General features: G+C 39.2%; 1 protein-coding gene across 1 annotated transcript in view; it reads left to right on the top strand.

Moving 5' to 3' along the window:
• Positions 1 to 17,379, top strand: part of NAALADL2 (N-acetylated alpha-linked acidic dipeptidase like 2) — a 395,523-nt gene that overhangs the window by 219,000 nt on the left and 159,144 nt on the right. Inside the window, exon 4 of the mRNA XM_054282897.1 lies at positions 6,211 to 6,481. Within this exon, the coding sequence (XP_054138872.1) occupies positions 6,211 to 6,481 (271 nt within the window). The remainder of the gene's footprint in view (positions 1 to 6,210; positions 6,482 to 17,379) is intronic.

The following is a 17,379-nucleotide window of genomic DNA, read 5'->3' as shown; positions in this document are numbered from 1 at the left end:
GTTTGTGGTAAGCATTTGAAGTTTTGTGTTAGGGACAAGCAAGGTCTCCTGGCTTTGCTAAAAGGAAAGTGTGTCATTCTTGTAACCAAAGGGAGCAGTGGAATGTGGCAGTGACTTCTTTAGGGCTGAAGTACACAATGTAAAAGTTATTTTCTCTCTCTTCTTTTGGTGGAATTTAGTCTTAGGATCTGATAAAATAGTCCATTTGATGGACTGGAGCTGTCATTCTCCATGTTAAAGGTTCTGTGGTTAATTTACTGTTCTTAAAGTGGATAGTGATAACCATCTGTGTGTTGTTTGGGGTTTTTTATGTTGTTGAGGTTTGTTTGTTTGTTTGTTTCTTTGATAACTGAAGCCACAAGTGTAAATAGCCAGTCTGGTTTCTGTTCCTAGCTCTGTCTCTGCCTACCTGTCCCCTCTTGAGTGATTTGCTTGTCTCATATTGGCCCTCTAATGTTCTGAAGTATTTGGAAGATTTGGATGCTGGCTAAATGTCACATAAAAAGCTTTGGAAAGCTCACCTATGGCCAGTTCATGACTTTGCAATGTTTAGTGTAGGGGAACAAAGAATTGCTTGTTTTCCAATAAACTCTGGAGTCAGAGAGTGAATCAGTCATTTTTCAATGCCTTCCACCATCTGCCTTGAATGCAAGTTTGGCTTGGATCATGGTGTTGGAAAGTGAGAATTGAACTGTCCCCATGAGTTTTATTTAAAAGGTACAAAGGCATTTGACTGATGTGATGGGTAGGAGCAATAAACTTGGTAGTCCTGTAGTGAAAAAGCATAAATGTACAAAACAGCTAAGCTTGGGAGGCAGCAGGGGCTGAGATCTGAGAGTGTTCTTCAATCCCACGGCAAAAAACCTCTCAGGAAAATGAGAGGTTTGCCCTGGAGCAGTTCTGCATGAATTTACACCGCAGTAGGAGAAGATGCATATGGTCAGGTACCCCAGTAAAAGTCTAATACCCAGGTGGACTTATAGACAGTGCAAAAATGCTATAAAGTTTTGTTTAAAAGTATTTCTCTGTTTTCTCTTAGTATGACTTTCTAAAGAGAGAGCATGACCCTTTTATTGGAAATACCTGAAAGCCACAGTACACATAATGTTTTTAAAAAATAAAAATTACAAAAAGTGGTTTTTTGCTAGAGAACTACACGACCAAATCTAGAGCTGGCATTCTGCTTTCTGACATTCCTTATTTTTTTATCATTTCATGAATTGAATTTATTCTGTGTCTGTGAGAACAAAAGCTGCCATAAATCACAGTCCTTTTTGTTAAAAGCCTGAATTGTACTTCTTTATATTAAAGCATGTTAAAATGCATATTGTAAAATATGTAAAATTTGTGGTGCGGATCTGTAAATATTCCCTTAGATAGCAAGCGCATTAAGTTGTTATCCAAGAACGAGCAGGGGTTAATTGTTATTATTATTATTATTGTTAGAAATATGCCCAGAATATCCAGAATGTATGAAGACTGATGGTAGATGTGACAGGGGACATTTCATAGATAATTTTTCTGCAGCAGGTGCTGGTGACCTTGCAATGTAACCTGAAGAACCTGAGATGCTTCAGGATCTTGCATGCACCTCTTTGCACTGTGAGCATGTTTCTCTCACCTCCTGATAAATATTTATCCTCTCTTGGTTCTGAATTTATTTATTTCCGTATTTTGGGAGCAGCAAATTTGTGGCCATCAGTTCAGACCATGGGAAATCCAAGCGGGCAGGTTGGAGACCAGCCCAGAGGAGTGCCCTAATTAACAGGAACATGTAATTAAAATTGAAGCAGATGTGGCTTGGGCAGGTGGTATTTCCTGAGTGTTTCCTGTGTGTGCACACTGTGTGTGATGGACACAAATAACTCTTCTTTCTGCAAGTGTGGGAAATGCTGCTGGTGCATCTGCTGAGCAGTTGGTGTGTGTGGGTACCACAGCTCGGCTCTTAATGGACTGAAACGAGCTCTGAAATCCTCAACATATGAAAACGTCTTTAAAACTCAGCCTGGACAAAGTTTGAGGTTTAAAAAAAAAAGATATTTGCATGAGAGGCTATAAATGTAATAACCCCATGTGATGCATTTCCTGCATTCTTCTGTGATTATCTGCTGCTAGTTACTGTTGGGAGCATCATGTTAGACAAGAGAGAACACTTTGATCTGATGCAGCTTTACAAAATATGAGCAGTCATTGCAACTCACAGGATCTGAGAGCAGCTACTCAGCTGAAAAATCAATCTGTAAAAATTCCAAAATGGCATTTGTTGTTAGCTCTTACCTAAAAAGTTGCTTTGTGAACAGTTTCGGTGAACTGGAAGAAAACAGTGGAAATTTACAGTCAAAATATGGGAATAAGGCACTTAAAGGTATAACTCTGCAAAACTGGAATTCAGATTATTTTTTCCTAGTAGGCCAGGAAGTGTAGGCAGTTCTCCATGCTCAGTACAGGTGGTAAATCCAGAAAGAAAAAAACTAACCAAACCAACCACGTTGAAGTTTTACATATTTGTGGGGAATTTTTGTCTCTGTAGAGCTTTCAGATTGAATCTGTAGAATCCTTCTGCAATTCCAATTCTTTTTCTTGGAGTTTTATAGCAATTTAATAGGATTATCTGAGAAGTAATTGTGTTATATAGTTAAATTATTCCATCTCTCGGTTGTTAGAGTGACCTGTTGTAATTTTTCAGTATCTGTTGAGTGGTGGTTCAGTGTCCCAGCTGGCTTATTTGCAATACCTTGTTCTTTCCTTTGGCAAGCTGTGTCAAAAAAATGCTGTTCTAGCAAATTACTTTCCATTAAGGCAAGGCAGGTCTGTGTTCCCCATGGTTACCAAATTGAAAATGAAATTTGTATATTTTGTGTGTATGTTCATTTATCTTCTATAATCTTCTGGTGATGAATAGCCTTTTGATGCTGCAGAGGCTGCAGAACCCCTGGCATTATTACAGATGTATTTTCAACATATTTAAAATTATTATTCTAGGTTAAGAACTTTGAATCTTCAACAGTGGTGATCTTTTCATCACATCAAAATGGGAAATCTCTGCCTTATTTAAGTGAAGTATGGTGAACTTTCTAGGTTTTAAGTGCAATTTTGCCTGTTCATTTTCTGAAAGCCTTTTGAGATGGAGGAGAATGCTCAGGAACTGAGTTTATGTCCTGTTCTGATGTACATTAGTTCCATACTGATCTGTATTAGAAAGTAAAGGTCAGGAATTTATGGAAATCTCTGAGAGCATCCTATAAAGGCACAGGAGTGTTCAGACTGGCATTTTCACATTTATTAGTGTTGACTCTGACTTGAGACCAAATCTTCAGTCTGTGGTGGCTCCACTTCACTGGATTATATAAATTTACAGCAACAGAGATGTGCCCATAAACTTTGTTGTTATTCCCATTGAATAAACCTGCAAAAATGCCTGAATAAAGTATCTTTTTAATGTGACCAAAGGGAGTCAAAAATTTGGCTGAAGTTCTCAGAGGCAGTGCTGCAAATGGAAATTGGCAATTGCATTGGTATTGGTTCCTTCTGAGCATTCAGCTGCTTGGGGAGCTGAGAACATCCTCACCCCAAGGGGCTGCTCCTCCCCACTGCTGAAATCCACTCTGGGAGTCTCTGAGCCCTGCAAGTTCTAGGAATTAAATAATCTGAGCATTTGGAAAGAACAACTGTGAAGTGCATGTGAAGTGTTGATACTCTTCCAGGCCGAACTGCCAAACTTGACAATTTTCTGGATTTGACTGGGTTTAGGAAATACTGGTTTTGCATATTTAACTTATTATGCAATTAGTATGTAAAAAATATGAGATCAGTTACCACTGACTTTTAAGTTCGTGCAGTCAGCATCAAAGGTAAATGCAAGTCAGCTATTGTAATAAGTCTGGGAAGAAAAAAATCTTTCTTGTGTTGTTCATAAGATTTATCAAAGTAGTCTAATATGTGCTGATTTATTGTAAAATAATGTATGCTCATAATTTGCAATTTGATTTTAACATGCTATAAAGACATTATGGAGTAAATAGCGGGTGGGATAATTTCTGTAACTTAATCAGAAATGTTGTCACAAAAGTTTCAAAGACATGTTGATTTAATTATGAAGGGGAAAGTTACTTCTATTAGTAAGGGAGCAATTTGCTTATTGTATCTTCCTCTTTCAGTGCTTAATTCCTTTTATTGTGACTGAATACTTCTGGTTACAATGTGCCATAACCCTATTGGCCTGGGATAAGTTTCTTCAATTATTTATTCTATTAATGTTTCTATCACCTGAGGGAAATGCAGAAATTCCATTAATGATTGTGTTAATCAAACAACTTTCTGTATTTCTGCACTGCCCAAGTTTATGTCATTGCATTAGCAGGCACAGGAGATGAAATTGGAAACTTGTAATATACTGCAGATTGGATTAAGTCATCTGTGTGGTGTAGACTGCTTGAAGACTTATTTTAGATAATTTAAAAACATTAAATCTGCAAGACAGTTATTGTTCCTGACAGGATCCCTGAAGTCTCAACATAAGGCCAGTGTTGTTGTAAAGATTTGGAACTTTGTGTGTGAACAGCCTTGCTGGAGCAATGCAGCCAGGGATACAACATATTGCTTTGAATAAATATATTTTATAAAACACAAATTTATACAAAGATTTGTCTGTTTAAAAAAAACCTTTGCATGTTGGAATAATTATTCTGCCCATATAATGTGATGGTGGGCATTAGGCATTTCAATGGAGTAGGTAATTTTTGAGCCATTTCTAGATGTAATAGGTGTTATAATTTTACTTTTTGCCCTCTTAAGGCCTTGATGCTGTCTAGGCAGTTCATTTTTCAAATGTTCAGCCACAAGATGGGTGGAGAAGGGAGCCCTTGTGCTTGGCTTCCATCATAAGCTTTGCTTGCTGGGACTCTCCTTGGGGGCAGTGCAGACCCTGCTAGAAGCAGAGCCAGTACCTTTAGCCAGGAGCTTCCCACCTGCAGCACTGCAGCTGGTTTTGGATATTGCAGGGGCACCTGGAAAGCACCTGGTGGGGTTCTCAGGTACCTGTTGCTTGCTTAAAAATACCATACATTATTCAACTGTTTATTTTTTGATGTGTGCAAGACAGCCAGGGTGTTTTTTGAAGTTCTATTGGGGATCTTAAAGCAGTTAGGTTTGGTGGCCTTTTTGTGAAGAGAAAGTTGTGGACAAGACTTTCAGGCAGTGTTGGTATCTCTGTGCTTGGAAATCACACATCTGTGATCCTTAATCTTCTTTTCAGTCCTGAGAGCTTTGTAGACACACAAAAAAAACCTCCAAAAACCCAACTTCACAGAATTCAGCAAATATTCCATAAGGTTTTTGTGGTGCACATGGGTAGTGCTTTTTATTTGAGTAATGAATTTTATTTCTGTCCTTCTTTGCTTACATGACTGCTTGTCTGCATAAATAGAGGAAACCTTCAGTTACTCCTTCGGCAATCCCATGCTCTGAAGTTATCATAGGCAATAGTTTCAGCATCTGGAATCCTTTGGCATGTGCTGGGGAGGAGGAGGGTGCTCCTTTGGTGCCTTCATCCTATGGCCCCTGTGCCAGCCAGTATTGAAAGTGATGCCAGCCCAGACCAACCTGAGTTCTCATTGACCATCAGCGGATACTGCCAAAATAATTCCCATGTTTGCCTCTTCTGCTGGCCAAGCTGGTGGCTCAGGTAATCCTTCAGTGCAGGTAGGAAATGTGAAGAACCTGCTGACAGCAAGCACATCATTTGGGGGAACAGTTCCATTCTGCTTAGTCAATTTGCTTTCCTTGATGAATTTAAGCCAAACATGTAATTATAACTATATAATTACAACCAATTTTCAGCATCATGCCTTCCCTGACATCCTTGAGATGTTACTTCAGAATGCCTTCTTCATGTTTATAGATTGGTTAAATTTATGCTATTTTATAAATTTGATAATCAAATGATGCGTGAATTTTAAAACAGTTACTGTGATAATTTCTGTAGGATTCTTTATTTCATTTGGATATGTTTCCTATACATACATTTTTTCTTTTATTTCCCAAAAAGCAGTTGCCTTTGTGTCATACTTGATAAAAAAAAATGAAAGTTTTATGGTTTTTTGCATATCTGATGATATGTTTTTAATAAAGTCATGCACTGATGCATACTAACCTACAAGAGTCCTGATGGGAAATAAACTAAACTTTACTTGTGTGGTTTTTTTTTTCCAGAGATTTGTTAGAGTTCCCCAGAGATGATGATGCAGACCTTGCAGTGAAAATCCAGGGTCAGTGGCGTTCCCAAGGCCTGGAGGATGTCCGGCTGGTGAATTATTCCGTTCTGCTTGACCTGCCAGGCCCTGCTTCAAACACAGTCACTCTCCAAAGCAGCGGGGAATGCTTTTATCCAAGTGGACAGCAGTGCAGCACAGACCCCAAAACACTTCACAGCCCAGACCTCCTGTACTCCTACGCAGCTTATTCTGCCAAAGGAACTCTTGAGGTAACGTGGCCATTTGTCTCTGTCACTTGTGGTGAAATAGAGTTAGGAAACAACAGCTTTTACTGAGCCTGGCTGGAAAATTACACATAGAATCACAGAATTATTTAGGTAGGAAAAGACCTCTAAGATCATCAAATCCAATTGAAAATGTGCTGAAATGCCCAGCCTTAAAATAAGCGTATTTATGTGAATTATGATGTGGCCAATCGTACTTATCTTAATTAACCTTAAAACCTTATCTCTATGAATACTTCATAGGAGATAGATATAGATATACACTCATATATATCTATGTGAATCTAATTATACAATGTGTATAATTTTTTAAGTGTCTGTTTATGAATTGGCGCATTTTGCTTGTGTGTAAAAATCTGGTAGCTGTGTCTAGAGTTTCACTTTATCCTTGCTGATGTATGAGTGCAACTGGTTTGAGGGATGCTTGTAGGAAGGAGGAGGCTGGTGGGAGTGCTGGGCTAATACCTGGAGCCTCTGAATTATGGTTGTGGATCTCACATAGTTTCTTTTGTGACAATTCAGTTGACATATCTGCTCTGTTTCCTCTTGAAAACACCGATTTGTGGTTTTATCTTACTGCAGTTACTCTAGGAAGTTTTGTCAGCAAAAAGATTCTACCTATTTGGATTTGTTACTTGCCAAGTGAAATAAGATCTTGGATTATCTTGTTTCTTCCTGTGTACTGTCTTCCCTGTCTGTTTTCCTTGAGCTTCTGACTAAATATTTTGAGAGGGCACAAAGGATCCATCATTTATGTTTACCTTCCTAGCTGAGATAGTGTAAATCTTAAAAAATATTTCTGAAATATAAAAATTGCCGTTTCACTGATAATTGCATTATTGTCATCCTCCTCCTTTCAAAAATATTGTATTATTCCACTGATGCTGGGGGTTTCTATCTTGTTTTCTGTCTTATTTAAAAGACAAGTTTGTTCATGGCTTAGAACACTTACAGACTATAAATGAACAGATTGTGGACATCTTAATATTTAAACATGCCTCCTCTCCAGGCTGAGTCTTGTCATCCTCGTTCTGGGGCTCTGTCCACTTAAAATTTGTTGCTGAGAAGCAAAATGAAGTAGGCAATAAGAGGTCCTAACTTGCATGATACATCCTTAACTTTTCCATGTAATAATGAATGTGGTTGCCTTCTCATATCACTTAAAAAACTCCATATTTAATATTATTTTCTCATTGTAACTTAGTAAGAGTACCTGTAATCAGAGAGAGGAATGGTTGTGACCTTTGAGGTTTTATTTCATGAATGTCAATGTGGTGCTAACAAATTCATCAGATTGAAGGAAATCCAATGTTCCGGGAAAAACCGCTGCTGTTATTCCCAGCAGCACAGGCTCTGCTCTCCATTATGTTCCAGGGCAGTTTGCTTTTTTGAGTTCAGCAGAAATGAGGACCACACACACCATCCTCATCACACGGGTTGGACCTTGGCTTTGGCTAAACTCCAGCCTTGCACTGGAGCCAAAGAATGGCTCTCTGTATGGTTTTACATCAATTCTTTGACATACCTCAGCACCCTTAAGAAACTTGAGATGTGTTCTTCTGTTCTTCAAAAAAATCTACCTGAAATGTCCATGGATCTAGAGTTTTTGCCCAAAAGGGAGATTTCCCTATTTGTTTAGGCTATAGGTAAATTGGTACTATCTAACCTTCCTGACTTTCAATCCTACACACTAATCTCTACTATTTAAACTAATGGAAGTAGAAAAACTTTAAATGAGAAGTAGCAGGTGGTGGCTGTTGCTGGGCTCAGCCATCAGAAAGTGACTTGATTGCTTGCAGTGGAACTACAAGTCGCGTATTTTGGATATCCTGCAGTGGTTTGTGATTGCAAAATCACGAGGGTTTTCCTGTGAACAGGTATTTTTATAACAGCTACTCATAACCTGAATCATTTTCTTTCAAATGTGGCACATCCTTAGCAGAAAATTCCTATTATGTGTCACTTAATCAGGCTGAATTGCTAATACTGCCTCGATGCTGCTGCTTCATTGTATCTCATTTGTCTGTTTGGTTTGCTAGAAGTTGAAGCAAATAAAACCATTAAGCTATTGCAGTCTGGCTACCAGCAGAGCTACAGCTCCACTTTGATGTTGACAAGGTTATTTGTAGAACAGCAAGACTCATTTTCTTTGACCACCTGTCATGTCCATTCATCATACGGCCATTGTATATGAGCCATCCAATTTGTGCTTTCTGGTAACAGTCTAAACAGCATTTGTGAGTAAAAATGTGAGCATTTGTGATCTGAAATCTACTTCAAAAACCTACTTAGTGCCATTGTGATGGATGGTGCACTTTACTAGTTCTCTATATTTCATTGGACTGTGAAAAGGTGACAGTGTTTACCCATCACGGTGACAGGCAGGGCAGCTTACAGTTCTGGAGAGGGCTGTCGAGTCAGTTCTGAAATAGATATTGCAGCAGTTATGTAAATAATATATTGTAGGCTAGGTCAGCCTAAGGAAAGAATGACATACCTGAAATATATTTTTATTAAAACCTAAATATCAGCCACCTTTTATGGAGCTTAAACCTTTTGTCTGCTTGATAAAAACAGGAAAGCTGCTCTGGCCAGCAGAGTGCACATATAAATGGAAATTACATTGCTTCAAATTTATGCATTAAAGCAAAATGCATTGTCAGACAGTATCCAGCCAGTCTCCAAGTGAGGGTGGTGTGGTGAATCCGAATGTGCTGCTCCTGCCTCCTGCAGCTTTGGGATCCAGGAGCTGTGGGGATGCTCTGTCCCTGGGGAGTGGAGAGGGCTGAGATGGGGAACATCACCAGGAGCTGATGAGAGAGGGCTCAAACCCCCAAAATCTGGTGTCCTCCTTCAGTTCCACTCTGGTAAATGGTGTCAGTAGCCCATGTGTAACAGGGGTGTGGTGACCCCTGAGTGGACCAGAGGAGAGTATATTCTCCTTTGGGGTATATTTGGGCTTGCAGTAGCCTGGGTAGCACTCAGGGTGCTGAACAGTTGGTTTCAATCAGTTCTGCTGAGTGCAGCAGCTTCTGGAACAAACACATGTCCACACTGTTTGTCTGCTCCCTCCACTGTTTCTTTAGAAACTGGAAATAGTCCTAGCAGATGTAATGGTTGGTGTGTGGGAATAACGTTCAAGGACAGCCTAATTAAAGCAAAATGTAAATGGTTTTTGCTTTGTATTAGTGCATTTTCTGAAATTATGTTTGTGTGACCTGAAGTTTTCCCCACTTTCCTTTCACCTTCACTCTTTACTTTATAAAAATGTTAAGGAACTTTTGGCAATCCTAAGTCTGCTTTCATACTTTGAACTGAGATATTTGGTGTCCTCTGTTGTATGGTATTGTCTCATGATCACTACTCTGCCTCTTTTGGAATAATGCACTAAATGCCTGTTGGTTCTTTTGCTGCCCCTCTCTTCTGGTTTGGGGTTCATTTCCACCCTCGTGGATGTTCTCAGCAAGCCCAGCAAAACATCCTGTTTCATTCCTGGATCTTTCATGTAGTGAAAGGACTGTTTTGGTTCAGGAGCCAGGAGAGGATACAAGAGTAGAAGTACTGGCATGTTGCTGGAATGGAGACGCACATGCAGCCAGGGATTATTTGAGGGGTTATGAACAGAAATTAATTGTGCTCATCTCCAAGGCAGTTTTCCCAACGCCTATGTCTATTTTGTATTTTGGCCACTGCTCTGTCCCTGTCCCCTGACTGCTTTGACTCCTCTGTTGTGTCACCTCACTTCCCTGCCATTATCCACACTCCCAGTTCCTACTGATTTCTCTGTTGCTGATCTGAGGCATTTATACCCAATCAGCCAGGGGTATCTTTGATGAGTTTTGGAGGGGCTGCAGGGAGCAGACAAGTGGGAACGCTGCCTGCCTGCCTCTACCCACACCATGCAGAAGAGATTCTCTGCATCTGCTGGTCACGTCTCAGTCTGCTCCAGTTCGTTTGTTTTGGTGACATTTTCTCAGCTAAATGAGAGCCCACCGCAGAGATTAATGCAACCTGAAGCAATCTGGGATGTACAAGCCCATCTGTTAAGCTCACTCAGTCATATTCCCATCATTCTTCAATCTTGGCAAGAGGGGAATAAGGGAAGCAGGACTCTGATTTGGCTGTCAGATCCTCTTTCACAAGGAAGGGAGTTTGCCCACTTCTTATCCAGTATCCCATTTTCTTATGGCTGTCTTTAGATGCCTCCTTTCCCCATCCATCCCCTTTTTTCCCAGATTCTTTGCAGGAAAATGGGAGTCTTCCTTTCCTCTACTGCTTGTTCCTCTAACCTTTCCCATTTCTGCCAGAAGTGTGTCCTACTGTTCCACTTGTGTGTCCTACAGTCCCCTCCCCTCCCTGCTCAGGTTTACAGCCACTTGTTTGCTGCCACTACTGGCAGCTCTCTTCATTTCCAGCTCTGCACCAAAAGGTCTGGAATTCCTCTGGAGGGGACAGTGCATCAGGAAGTCCTTGACCCCAAAAGCTTGCTTCCATTTGATTCGGTTTCATTGTGCTGGAAATGTGATTAGTGCACCCTTATTATCTTTTCTCTTCCCTCCAGCTAATCAGTGGTAATTTCCTTAACCATATTTCAGAATTAAGATTGGTGTCAGCGGGTTGGTTTTAGAAAATTTTAAAATCTTCCCAGGTTATTTTTATCCCCAGGCAGAATTTCTAAATGAGCCTTCTGCAGCATGCTCACTAGCACATCTTGAATTCCAAAGGCAGAGAGTGCCTTTAATTTAGATTAAATAATCGCAGCATCTCTTCCTAAGTATTTCAGTCATTTTTGATGGCACATTGGTGCAAAATACCAAGCTAGAGGGAATCTTGACGCATGTGTGCATTTAATTCTTTTAGGCATGCCAAATTTAGTTCATTATTATCTTTATTAGCATTTTTAAAGATTTCTTCTCTGAAGAGACATGCACTAGCTAAAATGAATCCCTAGCAACTGAAATCAGTTTTGCAGATGGTTAGGGCTATAGGTTGAATAACACATACACACAAATGAGAAGAATCATGTGATTTTTTTTTTGGTAACATTTAGAAGTTTTAGTGCAGCTTTATTTATCTTTTATTTATAGAAGAGTTTCTCCGAAACCTCTTCCACAAATAATCATAATTTAGACCACTGCTCTGCATACCAAGTAGGCACAGCAATTTCCCAAGACAATCTCACTAAGAATATGGATTTTAGAATAGACTTGACCTTTAAGCAGAAAACAACATTCAACATTAACTACAGCGTAGCTGCCACTCCGTTATAATTACATATAGAAAGCTGTGAAATGCAATGTGAAGGTTATATAATTTAAAATTGCAGGCGAGGGCTCCAAAAGCGATCATTGAAGAGATGTCCTGCAGAACATCCTGTCAGTTTTCTGGCATATATCACATAACCATTAATAAATAAAGTTGTACAGTTCTCTAAAAATAATAGTAGTTCATCGTGCTCAAAGCCCATATTAATATTGCTGGGAGATTTTTGTGTCATTGAAGGCAGGGTTTCAAAGATGCAAATGCTGCTGCTGCAGAGCCTTTTGCTGTTTTGTAATTGCAAGTCAACGCTGTCCTGATGTTTTACTAATAAAATGTTAGTAATGGCATTTTAGTAATCATACCATTAATAATAAATGAGATTTTTAAATGATAAAAAAGCAAAAGGTGAGGCATCTTGGTATCTCGAGACATAACAGATCACTGAGCACTTCCGTGCCACTGCACAGAAGCAGCTGAAGGCATTTCTTAGTAAAGCCTCTGTACAATATTAGAGAGGGAGCAATGTTGAACCATAACAATTACTTATATTCCAACTACATGGTAAAAACTAACGGGTGCAAACCCTGAGGGCTTAGCAAGAGTATTTGCTGCCTGTTTTAGGTTTTAGTGCAAGCAGAATTCCTATTGAAATAAATGAGAATTACATCATTTCTAAGCAGAGTTAATTTTGTCTGTTAGCAGTCAGTGTGAGAGAATAGCACTGAAATTTGTGCAATTCATGGGTCTCCAAGGAGGATTTTTCTCTTTAATCTTTATGGTATAATCAGGGCCACTGAGTTGGCATCACCTCTGCACTCCAGTGGATAACCTGGGCTGGTGCCCACCCAGTCAGGCTTTTTTTCAATCCCACTCTTTATTCACTCTTTATTAAGGGTGTTTGGTTCAAACCTCAATACAAATGTATTCAGGTCAGGTGGAAACCTTTCTGCCAAATCCCAAGTTGTGTTTTTCTTAGGTAGTACCATCTTCTCTCTCTCTGTACTTTCCTATGCATCTTCTTAGGAAATATGAAGCTACCAATAACATACCTGGGCTTTCTTCTCTGTTTAGGTTTGTAAAGGCAAGATTCTATTCAAAGGAGGAATTTTCAAGTAAAAAGCTTATTGTGCTCCGAGCTCTTGGGATTGGGTTTTAGGGATCTTTTTCTTTTAAATTTCTCCAGTGTTCTGGAGGTTTAAAACTGCCTCAAAGGAATCCTGCTTAGGCTGTAAAAAACAAAAATTTCCTTCAACAGAGGGACTATTAAGTAAATATCAGCTTTTAAAAAATTGCTACTATGACAAAAATATCATAAGAAACAACTACAACTGATATAAGAAAAGAACAAAATATTTTTGTATTTGTATAATACTCAATCTTTGTCCCTAAAACTACTTACATAACTTTATTGTTTAAAAAAATGTAGTTTCATGCATGAACAATAAAGAACTGCTTAAAATGCTGCTCAGTTCCCTGGTAGTTATGAGTGACTGTAAAATACAATATTGATTAAACTATTGCTGCTTCTCATTTTTTTTAAAGTTAGTTTTTCAGGAAGAGAAGCAACTCCTAAAAATCTCTTCAGGAACATAAGCAATAGAAAAGCTTCTGTAGTTGAAGGCAGATTCCATTTTAGTGAGCATAAACATTGTGTGTGTGGGAGCATGGGCACAGGGCTCTGACCCTGGCAGGCTCTGGCATCAGGCATGACAATATGGTTTACGATTGCTGTAATCAAATTGTTTTTTAAAGAGCAAAAAATCACTCTTCCTCCATACTTCACTTGATTTTTTTTAAATTGGAGGAAAAAAAAATCTAAATATGGTGGTGCCTTGTGGATTAGTGCTGGCAGCTGAAAATAATCAGCAGCAGTTATTTTAATTTTCAATGCAGTGTGATAAATCTTACCAGTTGAAGCCTCAGCAGTGTTTTATCTTAGGAGTTGTCTCTACCTACCAGTACAACTACTACAGTCAGCATTGGACAACATTTTGTCAAAATCTTAAAACTCACTTTCTTCTAATGTAGGAATATGAGTTCATTGGATGTTTTTCTGTGGGAGCCTCTATCTCATAGTTAAAATATTTTTTAATATTTTGAAATGAAAGTAGCACTGAAAGTCCAAAACAAGTCTGAAGATTTCTTATCTCTGTGTTAGGATGTGGTGATACAAAGTCCAAATATCTTCTAAGATGAGCACATGAAAGAGTGGGAATAAGTTCTCACTTAAAAAAAAAGAAATAAGTATCCTTGGGAGGTTTCAAATGTAACCTAAACTAGGGATAAAGCTGTCATTTTAAGAATAATTTGGTGAGAACTGCAGTGTGCCTGACTTCTTTGTTAAAAATCTTAGGTATTAAAGAGCAAAGGATGTACCTCTCTGGAGAGTGCTTTGAGGAATGCTCTAAATCTGGACACAGCCTTGGTAGTAGGAAAGACCAAAAAAAAGAAGAAGATGACTCTCAGAGAAAACCCTTTGAAACAAATACCTTTTGAAACCTTTCAGAGCAGGTTGGGAAAAAAAACTGCTGTGATACAGCTGGTTGAAATATGTATATATAAAGAACTGAATTCCTAAAAATGCGAAGAAGAATAAAAAGCTAAAAAAAAATAAAAAAGAGCCAGGCAGTAGCCATTGGCAAGTGTAGGTTTGGTATCCAGGTGCTGTTGGCAGAAGTGCATTGACTGTGTATGGAAACTGTCAAAATGCCAGAGCCTCTGCACTGGCTTTCTCAGGACTAAAATGTCCTGAGAAAAAGCTTTTGTTCAGAAATTCCCTTTTAAATCTGTTTGGAAATACAGCATTTAAACCTCCACCTACCAACAGCAATCCCAGGAGAGAAGTATCTCTTTTAAAATAAATAAATAAAAAATACCGCAAAGTAAATAAAGCTGAAAATGCATTGGTCTTCCCTCTTAGACATCCCTAGGTTTTTATTCTGTCTGATGTGCTGTCTCTCCCACTAAATATAAATAAATCTCATGTCTAACCTCATGAAATGAATATTAGTTACAGTGTTTATCTCGTTAATTTAGAGGGCCTTAACGTGAATTAATTCCGAGCTCTATCAGTTTTATTCTCACAATTATTTCTGGTGCTCCTGAGCTCTGCAGTCCAAAGGGAAGGTGCCTCATCCATCAGCAGGCTGTGACTGGCCCAAGAGCAGGTGTGTGTGAGAAAGAAGGTGCTTCAAGGAATTTATCTTCCTTCCGCTGAGTTATGTTACCATATAGAGTTAGCCCTGTCTGCTGCAGGATTCACGGCCTCCCTCTGGTGCCTCGAAGGGCCACAAAGGTGAGTAAGGATGGAGGAGGTCGGGCAGTGGCTAAAACAAAGGGAGAGCAAAGCTGCTAAATATGCAAGAAAGCTCCTGCTGCCTTCTCACCCAAGAGGGATGTGTCGCCTGCTGCAGGTCAGGCCGTGCCAGGCACAATCTTCACCTGGGGGATGTTTTAGGGAATGAATTAGGAGGAAAATTCCAGAAAATTTACGTTGCTGGAAAAATAATTAATGCATCAGTTTCCTGACAAAACATTTGATTCAAGAAAATTTTATCATGTTTTTGTTGCCCTTTTACCATTAAATCTTATATGTCTTGAGGCTAAAGTAGAACATTATAATCATGTAAAGTCACAAACTAAAATCTAGGATGAGAAATTATATCAGTATGGACAGTGTTAGGCTCAGGATTTTGAGGATAATATCGATCATCCTCGATATCAGGATTTTGAGGATAATATCCTTTGAATTGAGGTTTTTCCCTGATGATCTCACTGCTGCTGTAGGGTTACTCTGCCTGAACTAAACTTCCACAACTGTTCCATTTTCTCTGAAGACTCTGTAAATAAATTGTTGACAGTGTTCATGGGGTAGATACCAAAAATGTAGAGGCAGTTGAAGAAATATGGAGGGAACTCCCTCAGCAGAAGGTAAAAGTGGTGGACATTGCTAATGGTGACTGTTGTGTGTTCTTTGTCTTGTGTGTGGAATTGAGTCTCTCGTGTTTATTAAAGTCAAGGAAAGGCACCAGTGACTGCAGGAAGATGGATCATGAGGGAAATCTGTGCTGGAATCAGAGTTATGAGAGCACACACAGACTGAGCTCCCTGTTTCTGGTTTCTTTTTGTTGATTGTTCAGGATCCAGGGCAGGAAGGCTCAGAAGAGGGGAAGACAGGGAATTGAGCACAGATTTCTGTGGTAACTGATAGTTCTCTAACAATGTCCCTGACTGCTTTTATTGGGAATTGAGCCATCAAATGGCATTGCTACAATAATACTGAGTGCTCTGTGCTGCTGTGAGAGAGGCTGACCTGGATTCCAGGCTGTGTGGAAGATGAGGGAAGCTCTGTCCAGCTCCAGGGCTCTGGATGGGCTGCACTGATGGCAAAGCTTTTGCTTTAAGCAGTAAAATCGATTCTGTGATTTCAGGGCAGGTTGCTCTTTCCTCCCATCAAGCTGTCCAGATTCCAGAGTCTCTTCAGACTTTCCCATGTGTTTTAGATGATGTAAATTTTTTTCCAGTTTTTCTCTTGAGGTGCCACTGTACAAGATGAATGGTTTACTGGGAACCCCTCTATAAAGAATCAGGTTCTGTCCTTTGCATGGGATTTCCTCTTTTTCTCCAGGTTTTGCCATCGGTGCTGTGGGAGCACATGAACCAAGTTCTCAAATCTCTATGGGGTTTCAGCCCACACTTAAGACATGAATGTTCAATATATCTGTGTGAAATTTGGCACAGTTCAGGAGAACCTTCACTCTAATCATTGGAAACACGTGGGATAAAGGTGAACGACTATTGGCAAAATTATCAAAATGAAGGTCTCTGAAAGAAAAGCTAAATGGAGCTGCCATGTAAAACCTTTACATTACTGGGCAATGTAGGATGCACATCAACTCCAAAATCTTAAGTGCACTTTTAAAAGCAAAATTTGAAAGCCTGAAACAGAAAATAACTTTTTCTTCCCTGTACAATTTTCTTATATGTGAGACAGGAATGACACACTACATGTTTCTTGTAAAATAAGTCTGCTTCTAAAATGTTAGGTGGCTGAAAACCAGAAAAATATTCTTGTTTAATCACAGAGGAGAGCTGTTCTCAAGAACAGCTGTATTTCTATATCTAGATGCTTGTCCTGGTCAATCATTTGGGCCACTTGAATCTGATATTACTCAGGCACATTTGCTGTTTTTATTAGAGTCCTTTTCTTGTCATCTGAATATATTTTTAGAACTTATTTTTCTCCAGTCCTTTTTCTACAGATGTAATTTAGAGACCTATAAATCTGTGCAATGACTCAAAACAACAGAATTCACAGGAGATGGAAAAGATGTCATTTTCCTTTTCACAACTGCATATTTGCTTCTGAAAATTGTTTGCTCAAATGCTGCTTTAGCTCTCAGATTTGTGTTTGCATCATTACGCGGTTGGCCATCTCCCTGATTATGTTGAAGTGGATGATGTTGGGCCAAGAAAGGGCTGTAAGTAGTTTGTGAAAGATCATTTATTGTAATCCAGAAAATAAGAGTTCTCCCCACCATTTTTGAAAGGTCAAGTGTTCTCTGTATGCAGTGGATGACCTCCCCTTGTACATATGAATGAATATTTTTCTCTTTGAGGTA

The sequence above is a fragment of the Melozone crissalis genome, unplaced genomic scaffold, assembly GCF_028551555.1.
Source record: "Melozone crissalis strain CALT ecotype California unplaced genomic scaffold, PUWL_Pcris_2 ptg000034l_1, whole genome shotgun sequence".
Taxonomy (NCBI): Eukaryota; Metazoa; Chordata; class Aves; order Passeriformes; family Passerellidae; genus Melozone; species Melozone crissalis.
This window is presented reverse-complemented; position numbering and strand designations above follow the sequence as displayed.